Source organism: Chelon labrosus (assembly GCF_963514085.1).
Source record: "Chelon labrosus genome assembly, chromosome: 6".
Classification (NCBI taxonomy): domain Eukaryota; kingdom Metazoa; phylum Chordata; class Actinopteri; order Mugiliformes; family Mugilidae; genus Chelon; species Chelon labrosus.
In genome coordinates this window covers 3,677,804-3,690,528 of record NC_140342.1, presented here as the reverse complement: position 1 = coordinate 3,690,528, position 12,725 = coordinate 3,677,804, and the positions used below count along the sequence as shown (strand labels likewise).

The window sequence follows — 12,725 nt, the reverse complement described above, 5'->3', positions numbered from 1 at the left end:
GCGCAGACACCATGTCAGTTCTTTATTTATCCAGGGAAACAGAATGCTCCTTTTTAGCAACACCCTGTTTTATATTCACTGTGACTTCTCGCTTCCTCAGCCTGTAGCATTCAGACTCGATCACATGGCCAATTAAAGTTAGATACGTGCAAAGATGCAGCTAGCGCTTCCTCTAGATTGGGCTTTATGAAATGGGCCTGACCGTGTGTTTGTCTGCGTGCGACAGAGGAGCACTAGACGGGAAAAATGTTGCAGAGTCTCCGGCTGTCTGCACCAAACTGCAATTAGTGGGCACTATTCACTCTTTCAGGTAGATGCACTGTGTTTTGCAGGAGCAGCTCTGTCCTTGCTGTGTTTTCTCCCTTACCTTTAAAAATGATCCTCCTATACCCTACTGAATCCATATTACACAAACACATCGCTGGCCTGCATCATAATGAAAAACACTGGCTCATTCAGTCTCTTGTGATTCTAATATTGGTTTGTCTGTCACGTTTTCTTTATATTTTCCATTCAGCAGGAGCTTATCAGGCCAACAACCTTTCCATCCTCAGTATTTAGGAATAACACTGCTGGTGTTTGTGTGATAATATTACAATATATACAATATTACATTCTAGTAATGTGACATTTGATCTGTCTTTTTCTGTGTAACTATTCTCACTATTCTCTTTTCGTGCTGATACTTGAGTGGCTTCTGGCACTAGCTCAGGACAAATGTTATTGGTACTAACCCTCTGTAAATGATTGTTGTGTTTTTAAAAGTGTTCCATTTGCTCCACTTTGCTGCCATTCAAATGGTTGTCATCATCCATCTGATGCACTGCATCCGATCCTCTCATTCAGTCGGCAAATAAATAAATCTTCCATGTAACTGGTAGTACTATCGGTTATTTAAAATTCCTCATACACCCACATGTTTGGCTAATAGATTTTGTTCACTTTGCGATTTCTTTGTTTATCCATGCCTTTTTTTCCTTCCCTTTTGATTGGCTGCAACAGCCCAAACACTCACCTGATTGGTTCAGACACTCCTCTTTATGATCTCCCCCCCATGTCCCCCACCACACCTGCTCTTCCACCTCTTTGTGCTGTGGCGTGTGGTTGGTTGGAGGTTGTATTGACCAAGGGGCTGGTTGTCTCCCCAGGTCTCCTCCGCCCCGAACAACAAGACATCCGACCCCTCCACCCCTGCCGCCAAGGCCAGAGTGAGTTCCTGCCATCGACACCCTCGCACCTCACACGCCAGTACATCTTCCCTCCTCCGCTCTGCACTCACTGCATACACCTGCAATTCTACAACTGCATACAACGACACATCACACCTTGTTGTTCATACCTAAGTGAAGGCGATCGCCAGAAGTTTGCGCTTTCTTATTTCAGTGCTATTACTGCACAAGGGTTTTCTTAAAAAAATACAGATGTATGTAGTCAGCAGCAGTTTCCTGAGAGCAAATCTGCTTCATCTCAGACTCTGCCTTTTTTATATCTTGCATGATACAATTAATAAATGTTCATTTGTTCACATGTTAGGCTAACAGTAGGAGAGAATTCTAAATAACTGAACTGTGTCAAGGCCTGTCATCTCACAGATGGTTAATGTACGTCTTATCTTCATTTTCATTCTTTTAAAGGAGTAGTTCATGGGAGAAAGATACAAAGTTCCTCATTTGGATGTATTCCCCACTGCACTGAGGAGTTTGGAAGCTGGTCATCACACAAATAAGGCACAGTTTTTAACATGCCCACCAAAGGATGTAGAATATTTTGCAATATGTTGCAGGCAGTCAGTGTTCAGTATATTAAAAACTCACGCACTGTAGAAGGAATATCACATCTTCAGGATACTCCCAATTCTAATACAAAAATGAATGTCCGAACAAGAATAACTTGCTTTTGTTTTGAAAATACTGTATTAGTGGGAAAAAAATAACACAGCACTACTCACTTCATTGGCAATTTCGTCAACCACAATTAGCAGTTTTTATGAGTGATCATGTCCTTGTTGCTGCATGTTTGGAATTCGGCACACAAGCCTAGGACATCTCAGCAGCTCTATATGCTGTTCAAACATACCCCTCAGACCAGTACCATCATCTATGCCTCGATATCCATACGCACTTTCCACAGGCACCTCGCACTGCTAAACAATACTCCTTGTACAAAATAGAATTGATTAAGGTGCCATCTGTGTGTTCCTGCGTTCTCTCAGCCTTGAGTGAGCTTTTATTTCGAGTGCGGCTAAAGATACACGACCTCTCTGCTCTCTTGATTGTGGACCACTGCAAACAATCACTATTGCTTCACGCCCATTTTAAAATGTGAAACACTGAGCCATTTCATTTTCCCTCCAAAACAGACTGATAACAGTGAACACCACCATATATTGATGACAGTACAAGAAATAAATACATGCTACGTACGTGCCAGTTTGCTTCTGCTCTTGGGTGCTGTTTGTAGATTTGCTCAATGCATTACACTGGTGGGATCACAGAGTTCCAGTATATTTGGATGCTGCAGAGTGTGCACAGCTCCAGAAGAGAAGAAACTAACCACTGGAATGATGATGTACAGGCTCTCATCCCTGTTACGCTCGCTGGATCATTAGTTTCACTTGGTTGTTACTTTTTCTTCACTTGGCAGTCACTCTGAGACTACTGCTGTTTCCCTTCACCTATAACTTCAATGAGATCTTCCTTCCTCATGTATGTTAAGGAGATGCGATGAACTAGAGCCCTTCAGGCACTGAGCTGCTTGATATCGATTAGCCTGTTTATGATGTGCTATCAGAGCGACAAAATGCATAGAGGAAAACTGTTTACAGGCGACTGCTCTTTCTGTGTGTGTGTGCTCACACATGAGGTGTACGTGTGCTAACTGCTCAGTGAGTCATCCTTTGCTGGTGCCACCTGCGTCATCATGCCGTTTTCATCCTGGAGAAAGAGGCTAAGACGGAGAGAACGGAGGGAAGCGTCTTACGTGTGCTGCGAGGCTTTTATACAATAAACTCAAAGACGCAATAGGACTGGAATCACAGCAGCACAGGAAAGTGTTACCTTATATAAGAAGGGAGTGTGTTGATTTGATTTCCCCACTGGTGAGACTACAACAGCTTGCTTGATGCAAAGAAAGTGTGAAGTTCAGTTTCCATTAGGGATGAGACTAGAGACTTCATAAAACAATAGTTTCATCTGTATATTTACTTTGTCTGCACCTTGTGAAGTGGCAGTACCTTACCTGTTGCACCATGGTCTGACTGTTTTCCCTCAGGAAATCAGAGTCCTGGATACCTGGACAGTGGACAAATAGGCATACTTTTCTGCTGTAGTTTCACAAAAACCTTGTGAGATGTTCTTTTTTGATACTGTTGCTTTATTCTTAGGACTTATTCATGTCCTAATCTGACAGGCTGTAAGGAGTGAAAGGCTTGCTGTACCAGCCACGAACAGATCCAATCAGATTATCATGCTGGAGAATGTCCAAAGTTTTCATTCTGTGTAGAAGCACATTCTAAAATAGTGGTACCTTATGAGACTTCAATAGCCTGGATTGGTCATATGAAATGGGCATTTTCCAATCTGAGGGATAGTAAGTCAAAGAGGATTTGTTTTACAAGGAACACTGCAACGTTGTGGCAGTCTGACTCATCAACTGAATCTCAGGATGAATGAAGACTGTGAATTTTGTCCCCTGACAAGGAATCCCTTTAGGAAGGAACCTCTTAACAGCCAGAATGGACTGGAGAAACATTCACAGTAGTCAGATTAGTGATGTACACAAGAGCATACCTTTAAATGGTGTTTCAGTTATGAAATCCTATCTCTTAGCTGTTCCAAATATTAATGTTTACGATCTCAGTCTTGGCTGAACACGTAATTTCACAGGGGGAGGTAAGAGGGATACTGAGTGTCTATTTCACAGGGCAGCTGTGGCTCAGATGGTAGAACAGGTTTTGCTGTTGGCTAAGTTGCTCTCAGTTGCAGTCATCCTGCATGGCAGCTTCCATCGATGTGTGAGTGTATGTGGAAATGGCTGAATGAGAAACATTGTTAAGTGTGACAGTATGGGTGCCGCCACGCTTGTATATGACCAGACCGTTTACCATTACTTGACCGAAAGTCCAGTCTCAAATATACTGATGATTGCGGAACCGCTTTATTGGGAACTGATTATGCTCCAACAAGGATCTGACGAGTCAATCAAATAGTTTGGGAGGCTTTATGCGGTGATGGACAGAAGAGTAACAGTGACATAGTCCTATGTCATAGGGAAGAACAAATCTAAGGTAGTCAGCTGACCTCATTCTTTGGACACATAATGTTGCTGAACCTAGACCTGAGCAACTGCAGCAACCCCAGATCATAGCACTGCCCCCACGGGCTTGTACAGTAGGTACTAGGCATGATGGGAGCATTACTTCATCTGCCTTTCTTCTTACCCTGATACACTGGTTCCCCACTATCCTTCCAGTTTTTAATAATGCGTTGGACAGTTCTTAACCCAATTTTAGTAGTTTCTTCAATCTCCTTAGATGTTTTCTCTGCTTGATGCATGCCAATGATTCGACCCTTCTCAAACAGACTAACATCTTTTCCACGACCATGGGATGTATCTTTGCAAAGCTACTTATTGCATCAGTTGGGGTTAAATAACTTGTTGCCAGCTAAAAGATAATCACCCATGCAGTAATTATCCAATAATAGGCTCGTACCTATTTGCGTAGTTAAATCCAGGTGGCAACATTTTTTGGGCCAAGCAGTGTATGTGCCAGATGTGAACAAATTCCATCCAGGTGTTCCTGAGATACCGGGCTCACGAGAACGGATGGACAACTCAAAAACATAATGACTCTGGCCACAGCTGTCACGTCTTAAAAATTCCTAGTTTCATTTCTATTCTTTGTATTGGTATGTGGAATGCTTGTTTTTGTGACATCGTCACAGTGTAAAGTCAGTGTCCTGAGTGGTAACCTCCATGTGCTTATGGGGTTGGTCCATAGACTGTAAATAAAGATGGAGACGGAACAGCTCCTCAAAGGTGAAGCCAAAGCAAGTAGCGCTCCCCCTTGTGAGACTGGCTGCAGTATAGGTCATAAGCTCCACCCCCTCCATGGTAGTGGATGGGACTTGGGCCAAATTAATTAACACTAAAGAACATGTCAAAAAGAAAAAAGAAACATCAAGGATGGTTTCTGTCATTTTATGTAGTTAATATAATGCTGATGCATGTTCCAGTGACTAACGTCAGTTTGGCCAATGCAAGGAAGTGGGGATGCGTTGTCCATATTTCTATACAGTCTATGGGTTGGCCGTACAGAACCGACAAAACCTTTTTGGCACATGCAATTTTCACTGAAGTGTTCTGTGTTGAACTCAATATATAAGGTTACTAGGCTTGACCTAGTAAGATTGCAGTCGCCGGATGCTGATTCATACATAAGGCCAAGACCTTTAATCCCTGTCTGATTAACGGAAAGGGATGCATGTCTAAAAGGGTCTTTTGTAATGTGCCCTGTAGCTGTCAAAGCTGTTATATTCATTGTAGCTTTAGCTGACTTTAGCTTTTGCGTTATATTTACATTGACCCACCAGCCAATCTTTTCAAAGGTTTTGTAGTAACAGACATTTTTCTTGGGACGGGCTTCAGTGCAGATTAGCAGGCACTTTAAAAGTGTCCCCCCCCCCCCCCAAAAAAAAAAAAAATGGTCCACCCTATAAACTTTATCAAACCTCCTTTGTACGGAACAGCTTTGTCGCTTCTCTGCTTATATCAGCACGTGTTAACACAAAATCACTTACTGTTATTTTGTTGCATGTGCTCTGTCTCATCTTTCCACTGTTTGTCCTGTGCTTTTTTTAACTGTAGCTAATGCTGTTTATGGAAGCGCTCTGTTGTTATTCAGTCAGTATCCCCAGCGTTTGGTTCTTCAGCGTTAGTTTCTGAAACAAATTTGCAACGATTATTTTTTTTAAAACAATCTGTCTCATTTGCATCTGAGCCACCATTGTTTTGTTACATAATGTCCCAAAAGCATTTTTTCACAGTGCCATGTCCTGATTAAGTATCACACGAGGCAGGCATTCGCTTAATTTCTATGTAGACAAAATAGTTTGAATTAAATAACAGCATAACTTCCATACTTACAGTACAAGGCTACTCTGTTTCCTGTCAACTAAAACTGCCAGCTGATCTGCTCTTTTCTGCTGCCTGTCACACATTCTTTCTTTCGTTGTTTTTCTTTCACTTTCTTTCCTTTCGTCTTCTTTTGTCTTTTTTTTTTTCCTCCTTTCACTTTTTTTCCTCTTTCTTGTCTGTGTGTCTGCCTGCTTGTCTTTTTAGGTTCAGATAGTGCACAAAAAGCTGGACTTCAGCCACATCACCTCTCGCTGTGGCTCCAAGGACAATATCAAACATGTCCCTGGAGGTGGCAATGTAAGTACTGCTGGAGCTGGAAGCAGACTCTGGTTAGGCTGGATGCGCGTCGTATCTTATGCTAATTTGGCCTTGTTTGGACTGTCTCGCTCAAACTGGTGATCAACTGGGAATAACCACTGCTGGATGCATATCACTTTGAAACCTTATCGAGCTGAATTTACACATAGATCATTATCTTACCACAATGAAAAGAAACCAAAACTGCCTTCTATTCTCTTCCCTTCTTCTCTTCTCTACACTTAAGACAAATTTTTGAATATTTGATCATCCATTGGACTGAAAGCAAAAAGAGTCTTACTGCAAGATAAAGCCTTCTCTTTTCAGTATCAAACATTTACATGAAAGCTGACAATATTTTCAAAGTAACGAAAAATGAATGCATTATAACTGGAACGTCAGCAGCTCCCGTGCATTTTGGATTGATTTCACTATACAGTAACTGAACTGACCCCAGGTCCTCGTGCCCACCTATCCAGATGTTGTTTCCATCTGCTCTAAACACCTGCTGCACTATCGTGTTCCATCTCTGGGCTGCTCTCACAACCACCACTTTGCCGTCTCGGGTCAATTAAACTAAATGCACAAGGTATACTGGGAATAGCCTCTGCCTGAGTAAATACACTGCTCCACAAAATGAGCAGTGGTTATTTTTTAATATTCAAGAAGCCTGTAATATAGTGGAATAGTTTTTACAACTTCCTGTTAATTTTACAGTGATCTAAAGATTGACTGGGTCTCTGCGCAAATAAAAATAATTTAATCACACGATATTCATGTTTCTCAGTTTCAGATACAGAAATACAACAAAGCTAGTCGACCTGGTCTTCTGCATTTGCACCAGTTCTGATCCACCACCTTGTGCTCTGTCTTAGAATACACACTGACGCTGAGTGTGAACTGCCACAGTGACTTAGGTCATGGCAGTGACGTATGTTCTTGTTGGACATGAGACGAGTCCTGACGATTGGAATTGTAACATCTATCCTGTTCCCCCACTCAACTGCTTGCTGTTATAAACAGGCACCCAATGTAATGTAATTAGCACTAATGTAATGTTATTACTGTAATTACATTACCTGTTTATATGTGTTGTTGTTTTACATGTGCAGTATATGTAAAACAAAACCATTTAGCGACACATAAACGCACAATAAAATATGGATTAGCATGCTCCATACTTTATGCGGAGCAGTCTCGCTACTGTATGTTAGCTTTGCTCCAACTAAAGTAAGCAAATACAAACCAATACAAATCATAAAATTATTATTCTTACAGTCCGAGGATACTATACACATTTTTGGGATTGCGTTAAGGGAAAGTTCCGGGTCAATCCTGCAGTCAGGAGTAAGGGTGGCTTGTGTTGCTAATGAAAACTTCAACAGCGCCAAGGGTTCATGGCTCACTGTCGGTCCCCCAGTCTGTCATCAAACATGTAAATAGGACTGACCGTAGCACACACTGTCAGGCAGGTCACAGGCTCTTAAACTCCATCAGTGGCAGCTGTTGTCAGACTACCCAGGACGGGGAAAACACACTTGTGATTTGACAACAGTCTAATGACTGCCTGCTTCGACTTTCCAATTATAGCCCGTCCCGATTTATCTGCATAAATGGAGCCTCGTTTACCAGGCTAACAAATCAAAAAGGCACCTTCAGCGACAATAAAACAGGTCAAAGCAGAGAATTAAGCATGATTAGGTGGCGAAGCATTTGTGTCGTCTGCTGGTTTCTCACATACTCCATTGTATAGTTCTGAATGTCCCGCTCTATGAATGCACCAGGTGCATGATAATGAATGTCTGTAATTTTCTAAAGAGGATAGAGTGGACGCCAAAGTCTACATGCATTGTACCAAATGCGGTGTCTGGTTACTATAAAAAGAAGCAACATTATGATATCTACTCTCTCCCAGGTGCAGATTCTCAATAAGAAGGTTGACGTGAGCAAGGTGACTTCCAAATGTGGCTCCAAGGACAACATCAAATACAAGCCAGGTCTAGCTTAACATTTCTGCTTTCCTTTCCTCCCTTCGAACTCGATTTTATGTTATTGCCTTACTTAATCTTCTTTTTTTACCCCAGGTGGTGGCGATGTGAAGATTGAGTCCCATAAGCTAAACATCAAAGCAAAGTCTAAGATTGGATCCCTTGACAACGTGGGGCCAGGCAATGGGCAGACCAATGGACACAAGGTCAAAACTAAACACAGTAATCAGCTCGAGGACAGTTCATTTCTCTGGTTGTGCTGACTCACTGTGCTGTTACAGGCAGAGACCACTAGATGGTGTGGTAGCATCAAAGTATACATCAGAGGAAAATAAAAACATGTTCTTTTGGTGTCTGTCTGTCCCTCTGTGTGTGTGTGTGTGTGTGTTCGTGTGTGTCTATATTTGGCTGCAGGAGGAGAAAACGGAGGAGAAGACATCTTCACCCCCAAGTGGCGCTCAGACAACAGGACCAGAAGGAGTTGCTAAGGCAACAGCACCAGGAGGTGTTGCTAAGGAGAATGGCGTGAAGGAGCCCACACCCACTCCTTTTGGGGGGGACGGATTGAGGGAGCCCCACAGCTTAGACAAACGCATCACTGAGACAAGTAAGTGTAAACACACGTACAGAGCTATCGGCTTTAACAGCACTAAGGGGATCACAGTCACATATTTTAAGGGGTTTGGGTGATTCAAGACAAAAAGAAAGTATATCCCTATACACTTCAGAATTTATCCAGCTGGTTCTGTCTACTCTATTCATCGTTAATGAACACTAGTGAAAAATAAATCTACAGCATGCGTATGCATCATGCTGCCTCCAACATGCTCCCCTAACCCAGTGCTTCTCAAATAATGAGACGCGAGCGGCAGGGAGGACTTGGAGTGTTAGTGTCTTTATTCCTGCTTGAACAAGCCTCCAGTCACTAGGTGGCAGCAGAGCTCAACTACTCAACAAGCTGCCTGTTGAACCCAGTAGAAGAGCTACACAGGAACACCGGTGTACAGAGCTGATGGAGGGTGTCACCAACAGGCCGGTCATTTCGTGAAAAAACTTCTGTCCCCTAGGGGTGGCATGACAGAAGATAATTGAGAACCACTACTCTAACCCTAACTTCTTTTTTTTTCTTTATTTTTTTTGCATACCTTTGAACACTTTGAAAGCTTATTTAAGAAAATGCATGTTCAAGAAGCAGATTTCTGGATTCCTACATTACTTTTAACCACGAGTTAAGCTTAATAAAACACCACATCCACTAGAAAATGCACTGCAAGCATGCCTGAAGTAGATGTAGTGTAAACCTAGGTTTGTGCTATTGTTGGTAAGCAAGTCAGCTGGGCGTGCTAACATTTGTAGCTTAGATTTGGGGAAAACAAACCCACTGTTTAATCCACACCTTACACCTGCTCTTGTTTTACGTGTCTTGTTGGCTCTTGATCTTACTACAGCCCACAGTCTGACTGATCTGCTACGCCCATTATGGTTGCCAAACTATTATTGTGACGATCACCGTCCTCCAGCCTAGCAAAAGGTCAAATGCCGAGACAACTGCGTTGATACTGCGTACATGCTTTGGTGTATGGCTCCTCTTTGCGACGTGTCTGATGGAGTGGTAAAAATAGAGCAGGCTGTTGCCAAATGACATTAAGAGAGAAGATTAACTAGTATTAGTGGATAAAAGGATATCTGGCGCTGCAGCTGGCCTCCTGAGTTCAAAGGAAAAACAGACTTCTATCACCTGTTGTGGTGGTCAAAGTCGGCCTAATTGATGGATGGCTGTAGTGCTAATACAATAAAAAACAGGAATGTTTTATAATTTGGCCCATAATTCATATGAACCTGCACCAGACAGAGGCAGCCTGTTAGGTAAAGACCATCTGGCTGGTAAAATTCCAACTATTCCCAGGCCTTTCTCTGTTTGATTATCCCTTTTCCCCTAATTTCCCTCGCCGCAGACTGAGTCCCAGTGACCTGCAGATTTTGGTGGGACACACGTGGCGCTCGCCAACCCGCCAATCAACTGACCAACCAACCTACCACGGCGCAGTCACTTCCTTCTGGCCCCGCCCTTCATCTCGCCCACCGCAGCACCAAACTGACTGATCGCCTCTCAGTGTACCTCTGGGGTCCGCCTGCCAGCTTCCTGCTTCCAACCCCAACCTTCGACCTCTCGACGCCCTTGACTTGACCTTCGGCCCTGCCTTCCACAGAGAAGAGCACCTGCTGTTTGTCTGTGTTTCTTTGTGTAGGGTTCCACCAGCTTCTCGACTGATAAAATTTCCTTGTGAGCGCTGACCTAGAAGACTTAGACCCTAAACCCCAAATCTATCAGCCCCGATGCAATAAACCCACTATCAGTCAGTGCTGTATAGATATATATATTGAGCTTAGCCACTTTTCTTAGAATATTCAACCTACGAGTCTAATTACTGTTTTAACACTTGCCTGAAGTCACAGTGGCTTTGCTCTGGTCCCTCTTGACCCCTCCCCCCCCAACCTTGTTCACAGACCTGTGCTAACACTACTGTTTGCCCTATCTACAGCGCAGTGTGTGCTCTCATTATAGCACCTTACAATTTATTTCACATCACGTATCTTGGTGTCATTGCACCAGTTTGTCTCCTCAAAATTCATCACAATGTTCTTGATGGGTGCAGAGTACACAGACAAAATCTAGAATGCAGTGATGTCTGTTCGTGGATCTAAAGATGGATTTTAGCTTCAGTGCAGAAACCTCTAGGATGCCAGACCATTACCGTGTTATTTCTGTCAAGTAAAGATGAAGGGGCTTTAACAAAGGAGATGAATTTACTACCTTTGGAAACATCATTTAATGATGTGATTAGTGTGTGATAATCATCAAGGTCGGAAGAGCAGGGACTGGGGAGGTCTGTTGCTTCTCTGAGAGGCCTTGGATCAAAAAGGATTTGGCACAGAAAACAGGTATTTGATCTCGGAGCCAAATATTTTTTTCATTTTTTTTTTTAAGTTAAGATCACTCCGTTCCACCTTGAAGGCTTGATTCAGGCTGAAGGAGTGATCTTGAACCACAGTGTTTAACTTTATGATGATGAGTATTAATCCCTGGAGTTAAATCGCTCGCTGCAACTTTTAGTCAGGCAACGTGAAAGCATTAATGCATGGTACACGATATATATATATATATATGTAGCACTTAATGTGGACAGTGTCAACCAGAGTTCAGTCACACCAGCACAATAAATGGCAACATTTCAAGGGTAGATCAATACTGATCAGTGGAGCTGCCATCGTTTATGGTTTGCTTGCGCAGGCAAATGGCTCACATCAAGTTTAACCTTATTTATCTTTCTATGGAGCTAATTGATCTGCTAATTTTGGGCCATCAACAAATAACGTGCTGCTTTGACATTGCTGACCACTGAAAAACAGGAAGGTGGAAGCTATTATAGCTCATTAGCGTGTTCCTCCTGTGTTGGGATATAAAAAACGAGTCAAACAGCACTAGCAGGCTCGCTTGGTTAGAGTGCTCATTTCCCCCCTCCTCAGTAAGTGATTGAAATTACATAAAATCATCTAAATGAAAGGCCAGGGCATCAGAAAACAGCACAGTACAAAGAAAATAGAAGCCCAGAGAGGTGTTGGAATGACTAGCACTAGCATGATTGCCAGTTACAGAGTTCAGTAAACTGAACATTTGTCCATATATCACGGTGTACACAGGACGGGGCATTACCCTCTGGGAATAATGAGGATGATGCTTTTGGGCCATTTAACAGTCACGTTCACGTGTTGCAGAAGCTGGACACGTGACGCCCCGATTTGGATCAGTCCTGATCACGCGGTCTTAGCACAAACTACTTTGGTTGTGTCAGCTCTGCAGTTGTTCTGAGCTCGATGAAAGTATTTTTAAAAAGCTACCATACAAAGCACCTTAAGCAACAACTATTTCAGTACATGACTTATAACCTTTAATCTTTATCTGTAAATAACCCCGCGTACACGTTTGATCTGTTTCATGACACAAACATCAAGACTTTTCCTACTACCACACATGCAACTTTGTGTTCCTGCACCACAGTTCTTTTGGTCTCGCACTGAAAGCAAACCTTCCGTGGATCTTTCAGTCCCTCTCATACACTTGCACCCCCTGTGAGGGACCCCAGCAGTCACCCTGAGTTGTGTCAAGTATTTCCAGTTTGTGTATGGTTGTTAGAGACAGACAGACAGCACTTTCCTTCTCTTGTGCGCATCAGTGTGTGTGGCAATTCCTGGTCGTGTGGTTCACCCCAGTGGAGAGGGGCAGGGCTGCAGAGCCACGGCCTC

The 12,725-nt window shown here is 42.9% G+C and overlaps 1 protein-coding gene across 1 annotated transcript in view; it reads left to right on the top strand.

The window, feature by feature from the left end:
• Nucleotides 1-10,958, top strand: part of LOC311489189 (uncharacterized protein) — a 68,476-nt gene extending 57,518 nt beyond the window's left edge. Inside the window, exons 11-16 of the mRNA XM_084546140.1 lie at nt 1,149-1,208; nt 6,340-6,432; nt 8,348-8,429; nt 8,517-8,626; nt 8,835-9,027; nt 10,376-10,958. Coding sequence (XP_084402266.1) covers nt 1,149-1,208; nt 6,340-6,432; nt 8,348-8,429; nt 8,517-8,626; nt 8,835-9,027; nt 10,376-10,380 — 543 coding nt within the window. The 3' untranslated portion in view covers nt 10,381-10,958. The remainder of the gene's footprint in view (nt 1-1,148; nt 1,209-6,339; nt 6,433-8,347; nt 8,430-8,516; nt 8,627-8,834; nt 9,028-10,375) is intronic.
• Nucleotides 10,959-12,725: the final 1,767 nt, after the last annotated feature.